The 22,822-nt window shown below is 41.2% G+C and overlaps 1 protein-coding gene across 2 annotated transcripts in view; it reads right to left on the bottom strand.

Annotated features, from left to right (window-relative positions):
• Window positions 1-4,917: 4,917 nt before the first annotated feature.
• SH3RF1 (SH3 domain containing ring finger 1) overlaps window positions 4,918-22,822 on the bottom strand; it is a 177,574-nt gene continuing 159,669 nt past the window's right edge. The window contains exons 11-13 of one of the 2 annotated variants that reach the window (XR_013417380.1): window positions 18,326-18,684; window positions 7,089-7,374; window positions 4,918-6,478 (exon numbers count right to left, since the gene is read on the bottom strand). Coding sequence is in view for 1 of the 2 variants with exons in the window: in XM_001082524.5 (XP_001082524.3) it covers window positions 7,206-7,374; window positions 18,326-18,684 (528 nt within the window). In the remaining variant the exon portion in view is untranslated. Of the gene's footprint in view, window positions 7,375-18,325; window positions 18,685-22,822 lie in introns of both variants that reach the window. The other variant, XM_001082524.5, reaches the window with a different exon arrangement.

Consider the following 22,822-nt stretch of genomic DNA (forward strand, 5'->3'; position numbering starts at 1 on the left):
TTAATGAAAAGCAGCCCCAAAACATTTTTAACAAAGAGCAGCCTGTAAAATCTAGTTGCAGGCATAGATGCCGGCAGTTGTGCCAATCATGTTCAAGATGGCAGCTCCATCTTCCCTTCTCTTTGTCAGCCACGTGTACAGTAAGGAGGAGACAAGATGGTCCCGGCCAAGGGGAAAGTTCATTTACATAATAAGATTAGGGTGGGGCTGCCAGCCTTCCCTGCACACTATGTAAACATCTTGCCTGATCAAACCAATCTGTGAGCCCTATGTAAATCAGACAGTGCCACTTCACACCTGGCTATAAAATCCAGCGCATCCCCTGCTGGCTGGTCTTTTTCCTCTTGGAAGTCCCGTCTCTCACTAGGGAGAGAGCTGTTTTCCTTTCTCTTGCCTATTAAACCTCCGCTCCTAACATCCTTGTGAGCGTCTGTGTCCTAAATTTTCCTGGGGCAAGACGACGAACTCCAGGTATTTACCCCAGACAACGGAGCCACTTCACTTTGATGTGTCTGTTTTCTGATGAGACTTTAATGTACTTTAAGTTAGCACAAGGTCTCATCTTCAATGGTAATGCAACCATCATTCCAGTTTCTTTCCATATATTGTATTCATATAGAAGCTAATAGGTACATTCTCTTCCCTCCTAACATTTTACTAAATGGTAGCATACTCTACCTTATCTTTTTTGTTTAGCTATCTCAAAGATGTTTCCATACCCATGCATAAAGAAATTCCTCATTCTTTTTTTTTATGGTTATGCAGAATACTGCTGTATAGATTTACCGTAATCCATTTAACCATTTCCATATCGGTAAACATTTACATCATTTCCAGTATTTTGCTATTATAAACAACACTGCAAAGAATATGGTACTGTCATTTTACACTTGACGAGTAAGTATATTGGGACAAATTCTTACAAGTAGAATGGGTAAACAACATTTGTAATTTTGGTATTTTCTATCTATATTGCTTTTCCTATACATTTTTTGAAATTACATTGTCAGCAAAATACTGAATGTCCTTCATTTAGCCAAGTTATTTCAAATTTTTAGAAATTTCCCATTTTATAGGTAAAAAATATTCCATTGTTGTTAATTGCATTTACATTACAAATTAGGTGGAACATCTTTTAGTGTATATATATAAATAACAACATAGAAATAATGCTTACATAAGAATATATATTTTTAATGAACTGTCAGTTTATATTGATACCAGTCAGTTTGGTGGTGGCTAAGACTACAGTAGCTTGGACTCAAGAGGTTTATTCTCAATTAAATCATACTTAGAGATGAGTAGTTCAGGCTGGCATGAAGGCTCAAGTTTACTGGGGTATCATATTCCTTCTTTCTTTCTCCACCACATTAGTACATCTCTTGCATCTTAAAAGTCACTGTTACATGTAAAATGTTTATTTAGAAACAGAATGCTTGTTCCTTGGTACTGCAAGGAAAAATCAGCAAGCAGACAAAAAGGTCTCCCAGCGAGGCAATTTCACTCTGCAGAAAGGGTGCTCTTCGCAGAAGGAACAATGGCGAGAGCACACCTGAACAAAGGAGGGAAGCAATTTTTATCCCTTACGCAGCTTGTCCCTGCTACTGTGTCCTGTCTCCACTGGCTGGAGCCAGACTGCACAATCTAAACTAAAACCTGATTGGCTAAGAATTTAAAACTTTCCTAAATAGGTAAAGGCAAGGGAGAACAAAGGAAAAGAGGAAGTTGCTTATGCCAAATAGAGAAAGGGCATAGGTTGCAAGCTGGAATGTGCCTGTGAGCATGTCTAGCACAAATATCTCGGTTAAGATACAGACATAGAATGTCCTATGTGCCTTGCGAGCATGTCTAACAGCTACATAGGCTAAGGCTTAACAAAGAGTTATTAGCACAAAGCAAGGAGGCTTGAAGGAAGTTAGTCTTTAAATTATCTCTAACATTTATGATTTACTATTATCCTTTAACAAGAAGGGAAACTTTGAAGAGGAAATCCTTTACTTTCTACAATCCCATAATAAATCACTTTTATTTAGAAAGGGTGCTCTTGCCATTGTTCCATCTGCTAAGAGCACCCTTTCTGCAGAAAGTAAAACTGCCTTGCTGAGAGAACTTTTTGTCTGAATGCTGATTTTTCCTTGTGGTACCTGGGAACAAGCATTCTGCTTCCAACAGTCACCTATGTTCTGATAACAACTTAAATTTTTTTTTTTTTTTTTTTTAAACAGAGTCTTGCTCTTCTTGCCTAGGCTGGAGTGTAGTGGTACAATCTTGGCTCACTGCAACCTCTGCCTCCCAGGTTCAAGTGATTCTCCTACCTCAGCCTCCTGAGTAGCTGGAATTACAGGCATGTGCCGCCACGCTCGGCTAATTTTTGTATTTTTAGTAGAGACAGGGTTTCACCATGTTGGCCAGACTGGTCTTGAACTCCTGACCTCAGGCGATCCACCCACCGTGGCCTCCCAAAATGTTGGGATTACAGGTGTGAGCCACTGCACCCAGCCTCCTCCCCCTTTTACAAAGCTTTACCAGAAGTTCCCTGTGACACTTTTGCTTGTGTCTCAGCAAGAACTTAGTAACATGGCTGCACCTAACCTTAAGGGAGACCGGAAAATGAGTTTTTTTGTTTTGTTTTTCTGAGACTGAGTCTGCCTCTGTGGCCCAGGCTGGAGTGCAGTGGGGCGATCACTGCTCACCGTAACCTCCGCCTCCAGGTTCAAATGATTCTCATGCCTCAGCCTCCCAAGTAGTTGGGACTGCAGGCATGCACCACCACATGTGGCTAATTTTTGTATTTTAGTAGAGACGGGGTTTCACGATGTTGGTTGGCCAGGCTGGTCTCAAAACTCCTGACCTCAGGTGATCTGCCTGCCTTGGTCTCCCAAAGTGCTGGGACTACAGGCATGAGCCACCACACCCTGATGAACATGAACTTTTTAACTACACACAAAGCCCGGATACCAGTTGATAAGAAAAAAGAAAATGAAAATATTCAGAGACAATTGGCAATTTCTGTCACAAATGCTTGGTAAATGTTACTTTGGGGTTTTTGTTCTTATTTGTAGAAGTTTTTTTATATGTAAAGGAAATTATCTCTTTGCCTGCTATAGGACTTAACAAATAATTTATTTCATTGTTTATTCTTTTGACTTTGATTATGGTATTTTGTCATGTAACTATTTTGGTTTTTTGTACAATTTATCAAGGTATTTTTTTTTTAATTGTCTCTAAATTTTGAATCCTATTTAGGAATGCCTTCTCATGCCAAAGTCTATCATGGTTTCTTCTAGTACTTTCACAAGGATTCAGAGCTTGAAAGATTCAACCCCAAGGTCAAAGACCTCTTGGAACCAAATTTCTTATCTAAGGTGTAGGCAATAGAAGTGGCAGCTGGCTCACTGGTTACTGGCCGGGATAATTCCATTATCTTTGTAGACTTACTAGAGTAGTCTGACTCTATAATAGTATTGAATTGAGACTCAAAGATTAATGCCACTTGCAGGTTCCTGCAGCATGCTTACAGAGCCCGGATCATCACAGTACAGTAAGAATTTGCAATGAGTGAGATGCGGGTGGTGTTTCTGAAATGGAAAACTAGCCAAATCAGAAATGTATTAGTAGGAGACGCAAAAGGAATCCAAGGGATGTTCATCTGTAAATCTAAGAGAAGGTATTCTAAAACTGTCACTGTTCACACTGGCAGGTGACTACTCACTCTGATAGCTCCTTCCTGCCTCTGGTGACACTAATGGGCAGGGCAAAGTCCCCCAGTATACCCCATTATAGCCTGCAGCCACAGGGAGTTAGCGAGGGCTACACCCCTTTGCTTGGACATGATTAATCTCTTATAAATATCATATTGATTCTGGTAGGCTGCTAATTATTTTTCCTGGAAAAGAAGTAATTTAAATAGGATGCTACATTGATAATGACATAGTTTAATTGATTCAAACACATTTTTAAAAATTCGACGAATACACATAAAGAGTTGTTAGTCAAACATCTATTAAACTTAGTCAAACATCTATTAAACACATTTTCCAAACCTGAATTCTAATGTTGTTTATCGCTCTGGATTGAAATATTCAGAGAATTGAATGTTCTTCTGGAGGTATGCAAATATGTTATATTATAGGAACAGAAAGTTAAATGCATAGCAGTTGGAAACATCACCTTAATTTGTTCCTTCTAAAACCAATTAGACCCTGAAAAGCATTATATCATATACTCCAAGAGTGTGAGACGAAATATTTGAAACCAGAGATAAAATTAATGCCACATATTAAAATAGCACTTTTCAAAAACAGTGAGATTCTCTCTTTTGCTCCTCATCCTCACCCAGTGGGGTAGATGGGACACTAAAAGGAGGAAACTAAGTAATAATCCACTTGCCCAGGTGGCTACAGAGGTAGTTTTTGGTAAAGCTACAATACGACCTAGAATTCCTGATTTTCAATTCTGATAAGTCATTTGACAGTAGCCAAAAGTTAGTAGGAAAAGTTTTTACCATGACTTACATGGCCCTTTCATTTCACGGGAGATTAAAACCATGATGGGGGATTTTGTCCCCAAGCCATGCTGAGACTTACGGGTTATCATACCATTGGTTATAGGTCTGCTACGACAACTTCTAGCACTCACCAGATTATTTTAGTAACTGGAAGAGGAAGAGGGGAACGCAAGCGCCATACATGACCTTGTGTGACTCCACAAACTTTTTTTAAGCTTCTTGGAAAAATAAACAAGGTTTGTTAGTTGCAGAGGTAAAATGTGTCACAATCACCAAATTGATTCCTGTAGACATCTTCCGTTTGAGGTGTATGCAAAAAATTCTTGTAAGGTACAAATTAGGTTAAATGTGTCCTGGGTTTTCTGTTTTTTAAAAAAGCAAAATTTTAAGGATTGACACAGGGACATACAAAGGTTGAACATCAAATTTTAATCTTGAAACCTTTTATCCAGTCCTCAAATTATTAACATGAAAAAGAATGATAAATTGCAATTTTATCATTACCACATCACTGTGTAACAAGCCCTTGTTACAAAATCTCCCTCTACTGTCTCCAAAAAACCAATAGAAAACCCATACATTATATTACCTAATGATCTATTAACAGATGAAATTTTAACCAACTTTATACCAGGAAACTATGAACAGAGGTACTTCAATCACATAGCTTAAAATATGGAGAAAAGACAGGTAAAAAAATTATCTTAACCTGTAGTAGTCTTTTTTCTTTTTAAAATTTTTATAAAATACACTAATTTCCCAAAATAAAGAATATTATGACACATTGGTGTCAACTTACACAGATGAAAGCTGATGCCAGCTTTTTTTCCTAACTAAAGTTCATTTCACCAAACCTTTATATATTACATGAATATCCAAGTAAAGTATTTTTTTAAAAATTCAACACACAGGAACATAATATACAGTGTTTTTTTTTTTTAAAAAAGGTTAATTTAGGAATGATTTCATCTTCAACCACATAATGTATCTTTTTAAGACCATGAAACCTCTTGTCATTGCAAGACTTTTCAGTTCATGTTTCTATTTCCCAGTTTTAATTCTTAAAAGAAAAAAAAAAGATGAAAGGGTTTATTATCTATTTTCCATGAGAAAACTGTGGTAAGGATCTTATTCATTACCAGGCTGTCTCCCCTCCTTTTGTTTTCCGGACTACCCAGATCCATGACTGTGTGGCACCGTAATGAAATCGGTGGGAGAGGCCAATGACATCAAAGAATGGATATAAAAAGACAGGCTCGTCTGGATCCCGCCACAATTGTAAGGTGTGGGCAAATTCACTCCCACCAAGCCTTCCAGAGCTCCACAGTCACAGGAGTAGTTCTCCCGGTTAACTCATCCTTGATGTCTGTCTGCTGGGAGGACATAAAAGACCATTTCCACTAATGACTCGTGTAGTGGCTAATGCATGCCTTAGCCAGAGATGGAACGAGTGCACTGAAGAGACCTTGGTCAGTAGTGGCTTTGGGGTAGAGAAGAGAACACTGTTTATTTTTACACCTCCTGAATTGGTCAATTCTGAGTACAAACTCACCTTAACAGGAAATCGCAATGAAATATACACACCATGCACAGTCTATATTACTGTGGGAATCCAGTAACACATGCAAGACGTGGGGAAAGAATCACAATGGATGAATATGAACTTTTCACAGTGTTTCTTATAGCCTTTGACTTAACACGAGTGCATCACTTACCACCACTATCTCACAAATGTTTTACTTGTGTCCTGGGCATGCAGGTCCGTTGGGATAAAATGGGAAATGACGCTTCATAGCCATTCTCAGACAGTGACAGTGACATAGCCATTCTCAGACAGTGAGTACAACTTCAATTTCCCCTACTTTCCACCAAACAATTGGGCTGCTTCTGCTATAAAACTAAATATATTTCTGAATACATTTTGTTCAAGTGTTGTGCTGTATTCTTCCTCATTGTTTCAGTCATTTCATTCTAGGAAAATTAAAAACCCACACAATTAAATTGAGGACTAGGTCTTTAGGGTGATTCCTACCAAACTAGAAAGAGAGGGAATCACTAACTTCTCTGCTCTCAAGTTTCTGTCTCTCTACCCCAGGCCCTAATCGATACGGATTCATTTGTATATTTGGTTTCCCAAAAAAGAAAACCAAATTAGAGAACTGGGATTTCTATCTTAAAGAAGCAAAACGTAACCCCAAAATATAATGGTAGCAGGGAGGAGGAGAGGGGAAAATGCATTCATTCTATGTCAAAACAAATCTCTTGCTCTCAACAGGAGATAATCCAGCTTCTCCTTAGCTATCATTTCATAAATTAATAATTTCTTAAAATCATAATCCAAGGAACGTATCTATTATACGAAAAGTTCAAGTTTAAAAAAGCAAATAAATTAGTTAAGCCTTGTAAACAATTGTCCATTTTAGCTATATATCTTTAAAAAAAAAAAAGGTTTATCTGTGTAGTAAATCAGACAGTACAAGGCACACCTTACACATCCGATGCCAGACTAATAAAACCCACACAAACATCTTCTTCACTCTGCTCGCTGGGGTAACTGTGCTGGGGCATCGGAGTGACATACCAGTCCTTTGCCCATCTCCTGACCATCTGGAAGTCCACAAATGTGCTCTTTCTGTTAAACTGCTTTGTGCTATTTTGTTGTGTGAAGTGATCTGAAGCCTCCTCAGTGTCAGTTTCCTCATATGTTTTCCACAAAGCTTCCTGGGAAAAGGCCAGTTTTCCCATTACGTTGTAATGTGCCTTTGAACCAGCCGTCCTCTCGTTTTTTATGAACAAACACGATATCTCCTTCTTTAAGTTCAAGTTCTGCCTCACTCTGAGGAGGATAGGAAACCACCACCCTGTGCCTAGGAAAGAAAGAGATTTTGGTTAAGGCAAATCAAAGCAGTGATTTTAAAAAACGGTGTACTTACTGTTAGTCTGCACGAACCTCAACATAAATAGGAAATAACATTAATTTGTTCATGATTGTAAAACAACTCAAAATGCTGCTATTTTCTGCTTAGTATAGACTTGGTACTAACGAAGATCGGATTTGGATATGTGTGTCAACCCACTACTGATGGCCCAGTCTGGTTCATCTGAGTGACCTTAACAAGGACAGCCATCCTTGTTCCCTCCCAGTGTTTGTATCTTGGCCATAAAGGAGAGTTTCGTTTCATTTCCTGGGAGGGGTATCATTTCTGTCCCTCCCTCTTCTCCAAGGAAACAGGAGTGAATTTATTTGATTGGTGAGACTGGAAGAAGTAGCTGAGCCGGGGGTTCAGTCCTCTCTGCACCGCCTGCCCACAGGCTGAGGAGGCTCTGCTCCATCTCTATGTTGTAAGCACACAGACGTCAGGAAGGTGAGTCTGGAAGTCTGTCTCTGTGTCCCTGTGTCCCTTACACTGGGGTTTGACATGGGCGAGGCAGCAATTCTGAGGAAGGTAATCTGCCTCACACACCCAGATTATCCCTTGGGAAAGCAGTCCCAAGGTCCAGATGTGGAGGGGAGGGCTGTGGCCACAAATTCAATCCCACATTACCAGTGATGAGGTTGACATTCTCTTCTCCATTATTCTGACATTTGGGTCTGTTTCTCCTCGGTTCAGAATTTGGAGTTAGTGGGAAAGGTGTCATTATTGCTTAAAAATGGCAGAAGCCTAGTTGGTTTAATATTATCTATGCCCCTGCCTCCACGCTCCTTAGCTTTCCTTAGCAGAATTACAGCTTGTCAGAAGCCAGAGGGAGGTGATGTGTTTTACATTCCATATCCTTTTATCCTTCTCTATTTTTCCAGCATTATTTGTATTATTTCTCTCCTACTCCTCTTCTCAACAAAAGGGGGAAAAGAATGGTGGTGTATGGTAGCCAACCTCCAAGATGGCCCTAGTGATCTTTGCTTCCTGGTATTCACACTCTTGTGTAGTCTCCTCCTATGATGCACAGGGATGACCTGTGTGACCAATGAAATGTTATAGAAATGACAGTGGGTGATTTCTGAGGCTAGATCATAAAAAGCATTGTGGCTTCCACTTTGCTTTCTCTTGGATCAGTCACTCAGGAAAGCTGGCTGCCATGTTGTGAGGACACTCAGCATCTCTATGGAGAGGAACCACATGGTAAGGCACTGAGGCCTCTTTCCAAAAGTCTAAACTAACTAGAAAAAGTGATGTGAATAAGCCACCTTAGAAGTGGATCCTCCAGCCCCAGTCAGCATCAGCTCAGGCTGATGTCTTGACTACAATCTCAAGAAATACTCTAAGCCAGAACCAGCCAGATAAGCTGTTCCATAATTACGTGACCCACAGAAACTGTGAAATAATACATGCTTATTATTGTTTTAAGCCACTGAGTTTTGGGGGTAACTGGTTACATGGCAACAGATAACTAATAAATGCATCTTTCATTGTTTGATGCTAAGTAATGAGTAGTCAGTCATAAAGTTGATTTTGGGTTTCTACTTTCATTTGGTTCTCAAAGTCAGAAAATGAGTTTATAACCTCATGAGACCCACTGCTGACTGAAAGTGAAGAATGTTATGGCTTCAAAATGATAGGCAGAACAAATTCTACACAACTGTCCCCAAACTTCTGAAACCCATTACAGCCTGCTCCTTTCACCAATTCCCATTCCATAGAAACCAAAATCCATTTAAGAAAGACCACAGCAAGACTCCCAGACTATAACTAAAAAAACACATCTCTGCAAAGGGTAAGTGGCTGCTTGAACAACCTGAGCTCCTTTGGCACAGGGACCAAATTACTATCCAAGATATGAAGCAAAAGCACAGTACGGAAGTTGGCTTATATCTGAGAAAGGTTCAGCTCATTCAAACATGAATATTCATAGACCACAAGGCTGGGGTTTGATCAAGCATGGAATGAGGAAGGAAGCATGGCACTGTGGGAGAAACACTGGCCTAAGGATTGACACAGCCTTTAAGGTCAGTTAGAGCAGCTTAACTTTGGGCCAGTTATCTCAGCTCTCAGTCTGTTTCCTCATCTGTAGAATAGGACTGTAATGAGTTAAACAAGTATGATGCTCTTTGTACGGTGTCTGGCCAAGAGTTCTACCCTAAAATATTAGCTCCCATGATGATCATATGGCTTAGACAAGAGTAGGCAGAGGCCTGGCCCCTCAAGGAGCTGAAGGATGAGCCAGTCAGTTGCTGGACATCTCTAACAAGGAAACGAACTCAGGCCACAACCTAAAGCATTTCCTGAAAATGAAATCTGACAAACTTTAGATCGACACAGTTAGGGTTTTCGAATCCCTTCTTTGATATCTTTATTTTATTTTGAGACAGCCTTGCTTTGTTGCCCAGGCTGGTGTGCAGTGATGCAATCACAGCTCACTATAGCCTTGACCTCCCAGGCTTAACTGATCTTCCTACATCAGCCTTCCAGCTGGGACTACAGGTGTATGCCACCAAACCTGTTTTTACTTTTCATAGAGATGGCATCTCACTATATGGCCCAGGCTAGTCTTGAACTCCTGGGCTCAAGCAATCTTCCAGCCTCAGCCCCATAAATTGCTGGGATTACAGACATCAGCAGCTACACCTGGCCCTCTGACACCTTTATAAGCAAGACAAATAATTGCATCACGAATTTATCTGAAAGAAGGATCCAGATGACGTTTCTCAAGTCTAATGTCAACATGCTAAAAATCCATGGAAAAAGCAATGATGTAGATGCCATGTGGCGTAAGTTAAAAATTTAAGGCAAAGTTTTATAATTCTGGGAAAAAATGTGCAAGTGCCTCAGAACATACTCAGAGTAGATTTCTCATGAGATATATTCCCTACTTGTTCTCTGTGAGCTGCCTTAAAGGTGAAATGGAATAAAAATGGTTATTGAAAAACTTGAAGTGAATTAGATTAATATATGCATTTTATAAAATGCACTAAACCAATTTTGTAAAAAAAAAAATTTGAACTAGAACTGCTGCTGGGCTAAGAACATACTCTTCCTGCCAAGTTCCCAGCGGGAGCAAATTTTCATTGCTAAGTTTTATAAACCTCGGTGGGGGCGGGTGGAATGAGAAACTATGTGCATAATGGAAACTGTGACACAGTCTTGATCGTATGAAGACTACCAGGTGCAGGAGTAATAGACTCTACTTAGAAATCTTCCAGCTCAGGTCCTGATCTTGAGCCTTGTGAGGTGGTGTGCAGTTTTCTAATACAGATTTGTAAGGCCAAATACTGCGCATAACTGGCCAACTATTTCAGGCATTGAAAGGCTTTGCCAAGTAGAACATTTACAGACCAACCAACAGATGTGACACACAGCTGCAGAGGCCCTTTACATCTGCTGCTCCACCTTCTGCCTCACTCGGATTATGCTTTTCTCTATATGAACAGGGGTTTGGGGAAGTTCTGAACCTCAGGAGTCAATTAATACTCTCCTCTCCTATGACCTACATGGGACCTGCTGATCTACCTTCAAAATCTGCACCCCATCCACTCATCTTCATTGTCACTGTCACTATCCTGGTTGATGACCTCATTACCTTCCACCTGGTCAAATTTTTTTTTTTTTTTTGAGACGGAGTCTCGCTCTGCCGCCCAGGCTGGAGTGCAGTGGCCGGATCTCAGCTCACTGCAAGCTCCGCCTCCCGGGTTCACGCCATTCTCCTGCCTCAGCCTCCCAAGTAGCTGGGACTACAGGCGCCCGCCACCTCGCCGGCTAGTTTTTTGTATTTTTTAGCAGAGACGGGGTTTCACCGTGTCAGCCAGGGTGGTCTCGATCTCCTGACCTCGTGATCCGCCCGTCTTGGCCTCCCAAAGTGCTGGGATTACAGGCTTGAGCCACCGCGCCCGGCCAAATATCTTTTTTTTAAAACAATTTTTATTTATTTTTAAGATGGAGTTTTGCTCTTGTTGTCCAGGCTGGAGTGCAATGGCATGATCTCGGCTCACTGCAACCTCTGCCTCCTGGGTTCAAGCGATTTTCCTGCCTCAGCCTCCTGAGTAGCTGGAATTACGGGCGTGTGCCACCACGCCCGACTAATTTTTGTATTTTTAATAGAGGCAAGGTTTCAACATATTGGCCAGGCTGGTCTCTAACTCCTGACCTGGTGATCCACCTGCTTGGCCTCCCAAAATGCTGGGATTACAAGTGTAAGCCACTGTGCCCGGCATCCACCTGGTCAAATATCTACCTGTCTTTCTTGCTTCAAAGTCTCTTCCTGTCCCCAACCCAGTCTATGCAGCGCTCACATACTAATATTCTTAAGTGGCAACTCTATTTGCAGCTACCCACTGCCAAAAAATCATTAACAGCTTTACAACGCCTGTGAGCAAGGTTAATCCTCAGCCTGGTATGCGAAGCCCTTGGTGATCAGGCCTTAATCTCTTTTTACACAGCTGTAGCTACTATTATCACCACCAAAGTCCCAGACACTCCCCTAAGCCTGAACATGTCCCCTATACAGGGCCTTTACTTCCCCCACGCCATACCGTGGCTCATGCAGTTCCTTCCAGTGGGAATTTCCTTTGACATTATCTCTCCCATCCATACTCTATCATTCTCTCAAAGCCTGGCTCCAGTTCTCCCCTGTGAAATCTCCAGCCCCATGGCTGGAGGCAATTTCATGCCTGACTAAATCCCAGAGGCCTCCATGTATATGTCTTACGGCACTTAGCACAGTCTACATTGTATTATTACCATCTGTGTCCCTGTCTCGTTTATTCTACCAAACCATAAGCTGCTTGAAGGGTGAGATGATGCTAAATTCACTTTATATGCCTCGTAGTACTTAGCATAGTACGTTTAATTCTTAATAAGCATGTCAAGTGGCAAAAAGAAAAGGCCTAATAGTATAGAAAAACTATTTCTTAAAATATACAAAGCTCCTTAAAAAGGAATGAAATTCTGACACGTGCTACAACAGGGATGAACCTTGCAAACGTTATGCTAAGTGAAATAAGCTGCATTCACAAAGAAGGACGACTATCTTATGATTCCACTTTTGAGGTGCCCAGAAGTCACTTATGAGGACAGCAAGTAGAAGGGTGGTTGCAGGGCCTGGAGGAGGGGGAATGAAGATTTAGTGCTTAATGAGTACAGATTCAGTTGAGGATGAGAAAAAGTTCTAGAAATGGATAGCAGTGAATGGTTGTATGACATGAATGTACTTAATGCCACTGAGTTGTACACTTGAAAAAATAGTAAATTTTCATGTATACTTTACAATTAAATAAATAAGATATATGAATGAACAAAATTTTTTGTTTAAAAAGAAGGAAAAAAAAAAGAAAAGAAAAAAAGGAAAAATGTATAAAGCTGACTGGTACCTTGGTTGGAAAGCACCCTGTTCCCTTTGAACAAAGCACTGTGGAGGCATTACGGGGTGACCAGAGTGGCTCACAGACTGGTCCTGAATGACCTCTGCCTCTTGGTGCCTGTGTGACCTTAACTTTTGGTGATAACTGCCAAGGTAGAATTCAAGAAACAGAGTCTTGCAATATAAAGAAACTCCACACACTTCCAGTGCTATGGTATTTTAGCTTCCATCTGAATGGGCATTTGCAGTCTTTTATTAGTACACATTTCCTGCTTCCTTTATTTTTCTGGCCTCTCTGGTGTTCTCTGTAGTGCATACATTTTCATTTCTAATCGCCCCTGGTATAGCCCAAATTGGCTTCCATGTTGCTCTGGGAGGCACTCAGTCCATCACTCTGACCTGGGTGAGTAACCACTTACTGCTTTCTGCCAGTTGCCACAGCAATCTAATATTCAATTAAGTATTTCACTGGCAAAACCATACTAGTTCCCTTTGTAGCTTGCTCCAAGACCAAGTAAATTACGTCCATTGCTTCACCCAGTGGGTTCATTGTCAGTGATTCAAAGAAATTAATCATGCTGGTTAAGCCCAGCTGCCTTTCTGTAAATCTATCTCTATCCAATTTGTATGTTTCCAAGTGTTCTAGCTTAATCCCTGATCAAAGATCATACATAGGTTTTTTTTTTTTTTTTTTTTTTCCAATTTAGGAGATAAGCTTATAGGTATGTGGTTCTCAGTTTAATTCCTAAATTTAAAAATACACACAGATAAAGGTGACTTGCTGTGTCTCCCTGAACTCTTTATATATATATTTATTATTTTTCTTTGGAAGAAAAGTAAACCTGTCACATACTTTCTTTTATTTGCCATCCCTTCTGAAATATTTTCTTTCCACCTTCTCTTTGCAATTTCCTAATTATTTTTTCTCAATCCTTCTGAAATAGAGCCTAAAATATTTGTTCTATTATTTCTGCTGTCATCAATTATACATTTTCTGCCTCCAGGATATAGCGCTATTTCTTGCTTGTTTTCTTCAGTCTCTCTAACAAACACAGAAGAATCCTTTTGTTCCTCAGAGAATTCTTTCTGCTGACACCAAGACCTGTCAACACACTTCAAGGTTCATCCTTTCTTATTATGAGATTGCTTAAGTCTTTATATCACGTGGTTGCCTCTTTCCATTGACAGCACCGGCTGCCCCAGTCACATTCTTCTTTTTTTTGAGATGGAGTCTCGCTCTGTCACCCAGGCTGGATGGAGTGCAGTGGTGCAATTGTGGCTCACTGCAACCTCTGCCTCCTGGGTTCAAGCATTTCTCTGCCTCAGCCTCCCGAGTAGCTGGGATTACAGGTGACTGCCACCACACCTGGCTATTTTTTTTTGCATTTTTAGTAGAGAAAGGGTTTCACCATCTTGGCCAGGCTGGTCTTTAACTCCTGACCTCGTGATCCACCCACCTCGGCCTCCCAAAGTGCTGGGATTATAGGCGTGAGCCACCGTGCCTGGCACGTTCTTTTACTTTAGATATATGAGATAGGGTCATGGTCTGAGAGGAAATTTTATGCTTGTTCTCACTATAATCTGTAGATGAATTCTATCTCATAGTGTCGCAATAATATAAATTGAAAAATACTTCTATGAAATTCTATCAGTCGGTAGAATTTCTACCAAAAGAACCCTGGCCTCCTTCTGTATTTCGCCAGGGCAAGAGTTGTTGATGCTTGTATTGTAAATCAAGGATTATTCCTAGATCCTGAAATGTTTTCTCAATCATACTGATATAAAAGTTAATCTTTCCTTCATTTTCACCACTGAGCACTTTTTATTGTGTTGAAATAAATAATTTAAAATAAAAATGAAATTTATTGTGTTAAAATATGAAAACAAGTAATCCCTAAATTCTATACTTGGTGGCTTTTAATTAATCAAAAAATTTCATTCACAGTGAATAATATAACATTCTCCTATACGTTTCCACACATTTTTCCAGCTATTTTTACTGTGAGGCAGATCTAAGAATCCAAGGTAAATAACTACTATTACCATCACTGTATGAAAGCAAGGGCTATGGAAAGTTGGTCAGATTGGCTATTATATTTAATATTGCATCGAACATACAGATTATAAAAATATAAACTTGAGTAGAAACCTTCTCCAAAGACCCCTTTCCCACTTGTAAAAATTCAAATGGTTATACAAAAAAACCTGTCAAAGAATTCCAGCATGCCCGGACCCATCTGTCCTGTCATTAAATTCTCTATGTTTCCTATCTGATGTGCATCCCCCGCCCCCTGAAACGCCATCACCTATGTGCACTAGCAATTCCTTCTTTTCAGATGAACTGAACAGCAGGAGCCTGCTGTTAGAAGGGAGCTCCTCTAAGAGGAAGGGACCGGAATGCAGAAGCCACAGAGACTGAGGACATTGGCAACTGAAAAGGAACGCATTAGGGGGAGGGAGGCTGCAGTGCCCATGCCAGCGCCTAGGGAGAGTCTGGGCAAAGTGAACCATCACTCAAAAGAGTCACACAAATACCACAAATGAGAGGGAACACAGGACAGACGCCCTCAGGGCTTGAAGGAAAAACTGCAGATCAGTGCCTGGAGGGAGGGAGGGAGGCTTTGTGACCAAGAGAAAGCAAACAAGTAACTGGACCAACTCCAGGGACAGAAGGTGCTATCCCTGGAAAGCAGACCAATACAGCAGGAAAAAGGCTGACTCTCAGAATAAAAGATTCAGGGAATTCTGGACAAAATTTCAAAGCTTTACCAAGAGCACAACGGATGAGAGGAAAGATAAAATGATTTCATTTGTAGGGAGAGAACACTGTTTTAGGGTAATGGCTCATTTTAAAACTGGTTTTGCCGGGCGCGGTGGCTCACGCCTGTAATCCCAGCACTTTGGGAGGCCGAGACGGGCGGATCATGAGGTCAGGAGATCGAGACCATCCTGGCTAGCACGGTGAAACCCCATCTCTACTAAAAAATACAAAAAACTAGCCGGGCGAGGTGGCGGGCGCCTGTAGTCCCAGCTACTCGGGAGGCTGAGGCAGGAGAATGGCATAAACCTGGGAGGCGGAGCTTGCAGTGAGCTGAGATCCGGCCACTGCACTCCAGCCTGGGCGACAGAGCGAGACTCCGTCTCAAAAAAAAAAAAACAAAACTGGTTTTATGTGGATTAGAACTATAGAAAATTATTGTACAGCACTATAAAAATAAATATCATAAATTGTGGCTGGGCTTGGTGGCTCACGCCTGTAATCCCAGCACTTTGAGAGGCCAAGGCAGGTGGATTGCCTGAGCTCAGGAGTTCGAGACCAGCCTGGCCAACATGGCAAAACCCCGTCTCTACTAAAAACACAAAAAATTAGCCAGGCATGGTGTGCGCCTGCAATCACAGCTACTCGGGAGGCAGAGGCAGGAGAATCACTTGAACTCGGGAAGTGGAGGTTGCAGTGAGCCGAGATTGCACCACTACACTCCAGCCTGGGCAACAGAGTGAGACTCTCCTTGCAAAAAAAAAAAAAAAAAAAAAATCATAAATTGTAAGCTTTGTATTTAATCTACATAGGTTTGAAATTTACCCTTTTCCATTTTTCCTAGTTTATTTTTAAGTAAAAAAGTGTGCCAAAAATATGAAAAAAAAATAAATTGTAAGTTTTTTACTTAATCTACATAGGTTTGAAATTTACTCTTTTCCATTTTTCCTAGTTTATTTTTAAGTAAAAAAGTGTGCCAAAAATATGAATGCAGGCCTCAGGTTTTGGTGGATACAAATATACCTATGGCTTCATCTGAAATACAGAGGTAAAGTGAATTTAAGGCATTTAAAAACATAACACTTTATAGTAAGATTTCAAGTCAGCAACACAGAAAATGCTACCAAAAAGGCAATACCTCCACAAAGCAGATAATACTTAAGACAAATACTATATATTTATATGTGATATAAAAAGAGTCCACTATTTTGAGTATACTTCATGATGCTTTCCAATGTAAGGAATAGTCCTTCACTGTTGAGTTTAAATAATCCTAGTAGCTATTTGTCTCATTAAATATGTATTTCCTTTCCTAACACATTCCTAGAACCCCAGTGGGGTATCAAACAGAACTGCTCCCTTTTGTATAATTATTCAAGGTTGGCATCACTGAAACAGGGCTTATTACTCTGAGTGTAACTGAATCAAGTCACTTGGTCAGGAGGAGAGTCAGAACTGAGACTGAGAACTTAGCCATCCTCTTCTGGCTCAGGAAGAAGAAGAGAGTTCTTCACTAGGCATGGTGGCTCATGCCTGTAATCCCAGCACTTTGGAAGGCCAGGGCAGGAGAATGGCTTGAGTCCAGGAGTTCAAGACTAGCCTGGGCAACATGGGAGACCCCGTCTTTACAAAAAAAATACAAAATAAAAAATTGCTGGGAATGGTGGCACAGGCTTGCGGTCCCAGCCACTCAGGAAGCTGAGGTGGGGGGATCACTTGAGCCCAGGATGTTGAGGCCACAGTGAGCTGTGATTGCACCACTGCACTGAAGCCTGTGCAACAGAGCAAGACCCTGTCTCAAAAAAAGAAGAGAGTTCTCTTAGCTGACAGAATTCTCTAATTCAAGCTTGTTCAACCCGTGGGCATGCAGTGCAACACAAATTCATAAACTTTCTTAAAATATTGTGAAATTTTTTTTGCGATTTTTTTTTTTTAGCTCATCAGCTATCATTAATGTTAGTGTGTGTATATATATATGTAATGTAAAATATTTTTAACAGTATCTATAAATATATGTGTATATATATATTTATTATTTTTATTTTTTTTTGAGATGGAGTCCTGCTCTGTCACCCAGGCTGGAGTGCAATGGCACAATCTCCATTCACCACAACCTCTGCCTCCCGGGTTCAAGTGATTCTCCTGCCTCAGCCTCCCAAGTAGCGGGGATTACAGGGACCCGCCACCACGTCTATTTCTTTGTATCTTAGTAGAGACAGGGTTTTACCATGTTGCTGGATTACAGGTGTGAGTCACCATGCCCGGTCATATGAGTATATTTTATATGTGGCCCAAGACAATTCTTCCTTCAGTGTGGCCCAGGGAGGCCAAATGATTGGACACACCTGCTCTAGTTGCTCCACAACTAGCAGGAAACAATGTAAACTTTTAATAAAAAAGGCAAAGGATTAAAAAAAAAAAGAGCGATTGCTGGCGATGGAATAGAAACGAGAAAGAAGTAAATCCATGAACAAGTTCCCAGTGATTGACAGTTTTTACCTGGACACAATTTTGGCATGGTAGAGTAGAGAAAATAAAGGAAAAGGAAGGCTGGGGACCAACCCATTAAGAAACATGGAAGGAAAAAGGAAAAAGGAAAACAGAGTATGTTGTGTCAAGTGGGAAAAAAAATTCAGTGCTTATTTTCATAAGCTCAGTTTCAAAAGTTAGGAAGATATGGCAAAACATCTTAAATATCACAATAAACGTTCCAGCCTAAAGCCTGTTGTTCATTTTTTAGTTTTTTCCTGGAACAAAGTTGAACTCACCTTTCACAAACAACAGGTCTAGACTCATTCAAGACAGGACCCAGGGAGGAACAGGCCTGGCGAGGAGGTGGAGCGATGGGGACGGCGGAATCCAGGGAACTTGCTTTCCTGTGAAAAGCATCCTGGGCCAGGGCTGCTCCTGCCACTGCAGTTGTGACCGGTCCATCCCCGTCCACAGGGCAAGAGCCTGCCCTGCCGTGGCCACCTCCTGGTGGCAGTTCGGGCCCCACTGCTCCCTGGAGAGGAAGCTCTGCACTGCCCAGCTCCACTTCTAGGGTTGGCGATGCTGGAGGAGACATGCGGGGCTTCCGTTTAGTGGAGGCGCCAGAAAGCAACTTCAACAAACCCTTTTTTTCTTTCTGGAAAAAAAAATGAGCCTTAGTTGGAGAATGACAGTACTATTGCTAGCGTAATCAAAATGGCCCTATAGTTCATTATTACTTTTTAATTTTTAATTTTAATTTTTGTGGGTACATAGTAGGTGTATGGGGCCTTATGGTTTCGATGTTTGGTTTGATCTTTTTACATTATTTCTGTTGATAATTGGTTATTCATAATCTGGCCACCAATTTGTGTGTGGTGCTAACCTGACCTTTTACTTCTCCTCCTTCTCCCTTTCTGCTAAATATATATTTTTTGTTTGGTTTTGGACATTCTGTTGAAGTAGGACAAACTGATAAAAAAGATGTAAGACAATAAAACTCACCAATTCACATCCTGGGTTTGGTAAAAGCATTAGTAGATATTTTAGGATAAAATGGAAATTTCAGATTATGGATTTAACTTCCTGAACTTCTGCCTATCCTATCTCTAATTGCTGTAAGACAGCTGACTGCATGCAGAATTAAATGTAAACATGACAGCACTTTATTCCACAGGCATGGACGTGAGCCTTATCGCTTACAGGCAGTGATCAGAGTTAAGAGTTAAACCACTTCTCACATGTCGCCACCTCGATTAAATGTAACAAGCCAATAAAACAGAAGTCAAACCACATTTCCCTTGCAAGTACCTCCTTGATTAGACATCCATTTTAAGGAAAGCTTCGGTATACTTAGAAACAAGTTGATTTCTCCTTTCACAAGCAAATATACAAATAAGTGTGTTTTTTGTTTGTTTGTTTTTTCAACCATCACAATTCCACAGAAGCCATCTCTTGAATTTTTGTCTCTTTTGATACTTTCTATCTTTGGTCTGCTAGGAAAATCAGATGTCAAGAGATGGCTCCTTCATTCTGAAACCTTAAGCATGAATGTTCTTTCTGATGGCCAAGCTTAACATGATCCTTTTAAATTGTTTTACTAAGATGTCAACTACATCATTAAGTCCTCTGAATGGAAGCACTGCTTGAACATGAAACACTTCATAGATAACTATTTCTTTAGAAAACCCTGTAGGCAAATTGGAATTATTAAGGCCCACTAACAGGGAAATAGAAATTATAAGGGACCTGCTGAGGAATTTTTCTTGGGAATAATAGCTTAGACTCAGTAAAAACTCCTTGGGAAAATGAATCTAAATCCCTAACAACATTGTTCCATTACAGACAGTATGGCAGAAAAAAGGAGACAAAAGCAATAATTTATCAGACTATGAGGAAGAATCCCAGGAACAGTGCACCATAATCCCCTGTTACCTAATGCTGCTCAAGGACATGTGAGCCTGTGGGCTAGAAATGGGAAAACAGGATGGGAGTGGGTGCTAAAGTCATTTCTGTACTTGCTTGATCTGGGCTACAGATGAGCAGAGCCAGCTGATCCCCACCACCCTGCAACTCTCCCGGGTAGAGGATGATCCTTTTGCATTTCTCTTTATAGCCTGTCCTCAGCTGATCTTATGCGCTTTCGCTTCACTCATTCAATGCCACATTTTCTGTGGGGCTACTATGTGCATTCTAATGAATGTCCTCACAAACTCGGACTGCCTGCATAAGTGCAGTGACAGTGCTGTATATACCTCTGTATCTCACCCAGTGTTGAGTGCAGGGCCCTACACCCACTAAAGCTTAGAGGCTGAGAAAATACTGGAAGAGGATGAGACCAGTGAAAGGGAGGAAAAATATAGCTAGCGCCAGGCCTAAGGAAATAAAGGATATGTTGGATTCCCCAGATCCAGAGGCAATAAAGCCTTTCGATGAGCCTTTCAATAAAGCCTATGGTCAATGAAGTGGTCTGACTAAGCACCTGTCAATGCTGCTCCGTATTTGTTGTAGAGAGCCTGAGGTCTGGAAGTCCAAGGTATGACGTGCAAAAGAATAACGTCCAGTAGCTTCCGCTTCTAAGGTAGCAGTCAGCTGCGACTGCCAGCTATTCTTGCCATGATGTAAGAAAGCACACGCTAGTCCACGGACCCACAAAGGTCCAGTGAGAACATCAAGTCCATTGATAAATTACAATCTCAGCAAGCCATAGCTAAAGCCATTTCTTAAAAGCTCAGTTCTGAGCACTCAGTAAAATATCAGATAACTCAATGGCACTCAGGGAACAGCCTCTGAAGTGATTAAGAAGAAAGATGACTTAATTCATCTAAAATGATTAAACACATTAAATACAGCTTGCTTTAATGACTTCTAAGGGATGTCTTATCATCATCAACTGATGCTGACTACCCACAGGGCAGAAGGCAGAGGATTAGGAATCATGGCAGGGCACAAGGGGTAAGGGGTGGGGGTGGTAATACAGAAAAGATGCTGTCCTAGTTCCAAGGAACCATGCTTTCAATGGCATATTCTGATTTTTTCTGTTAGCAGAATAATGTTCCACTTGAGAGAGATCATTTTGCAAACTCAGACACTTAGCATCTACGAGCACCATTATTTTTTCAAAAACCAACAGCAGAAATGAAAACTAAATGAATTAATAAAGACTACATTCAGGCTGGGCATAGTGGCTCACACCTGTAATTCTAGCACTTTGGGAGGCTGAAGCAGGAGGATCACTTGAGCCCAGGATTTCAAGATCAGCCTGGGCAATGTAGGGAAACCCTGCCTCTACAAAAATACAAAGAAAAAAGCCAGGTGTGGTGGTGCATGCCTGTGGTCCCACCTACTCAGGAGCCTGGGGTGGGAGGGAGGGTTGCTCGAGCCTGGAGGTGGAAGTTGCAGTGAGCTATGACATGCCACTGCACTCCAGCCTGGGTGATAGAGGGATACCCTGTAGCAAAAACAAAAAAACAAAAACAAAAACAAAACAAAACAAAACAAAACAAAACAAAAAACACCTGGGAGAAGGAAGAAAAAATCATTTGAACAAAGAAAATCATCACTAGAGGCTGGGCACAGTGGCTTACACCTGTAATCCCAGCATTTTGGGAGGCCCAGGCAGGAGTATTGCTTGAGCCCAGGAGTTTGAGAGCCACCTGGGCAACACAGCAAGATCCCATCTCTACCAAAATAAAATGACCTAGGTATGGTGGCTCATGCCTTTAGTCCCAGCTGGGAGGGTCGCTTAAGACTGGGAGTTCAGGCTGCAGTGAGGTATGATTGCGCCACTGCACTCCAGCCTGGGTGACAGAATGAGACCTTGTTTAAAAAATTAATAATAAAGGAAGAAAGAAAAAAAATGATCAGTAGAGACTTCAAGAAAACTGTTCAGAAAATAAAATGAATATTTAAAAACCAGATAGGACCTCTGCATAAGAAAATCAAGAATAATAAGCCAGGTGCAGTGGTGTGAACCTGTAGTCCCAGTTACTTGGGAGGCTGAGGTGGAAGGACTGCTTGAATCCAGGAGTTCAAGACTAGCTTGGGCAACATGGTAAGACCCTATCTCTTAAAATAAACAAATAAATAAATGAAAAGAACAATAGGAAAGGTTCTAAAACACTGAAGAAAATCTGTGGTTGGCTTCTTAAGGGAGAATCATCAGGAATTTGGGGGTGGGGGATTTGAGACACTAAATGTTGACCTTGTGTGGCCCACCTGTAGGAAAGGTGGCTTTTAGGAATGGATCTAGGATATGGCAGAGTGCATGTTGACCAACACTCACTCCTGCTGACTCATATGGAATCAATGTCAGTGTCAGGTGAGACTTACAAAGCACCGCTGGAGATTTTGAAGTCATGGGTAGAAAATGGAAGCACTTGGGGTAGACATTGGCATCAGAGGTGGTTCCTCCTCTTTTTCTAAAGTAAGGTTAGAACTTAGAGAACTTAAGAACAATTACACAACTGTACTAATCAAAAATATTTTTTTCAGGCCAGGCACAGTGGCTCATGCCTGTAATCCCAACACTTTGGGAGGCCAAGGCAGGGGGATCACTTGAGGCCAGGAGTTCAAGACCACCAACATGGTGAAGCCCTGTCTCTACTAAAAACACGAAAGTTAGCTGCGAGTGGAGGTGCATGCCTGTTGTCCCACCTACTTGGGAGGCTGAGGTGGTAAAATTACTTGAACCCGGGAGGCAGAGGTTGCAGTGAGTCGAGATCACACCACGGCACTCCAGCCTGGGAGATCTAGTTCTGTCACCCAGGCTGGAGGGCAGTGGCATTAACGTAGCT

The sequence above is a fragment of the Macaca mulatta genome, chromosome 5 (assembly GCF_049350105.2).
Source record: "Macaca mulatta isolate MMU2019108-1 chromosome 5, T2T-MMU8v2.0, whole genome shotgun sequence".
Lineage (NCBI taxonomy): Eukaryota > Metazoa > Chordata > Mammalia > Primates > Cercopithecidae > Macaca > Macaca mulatta.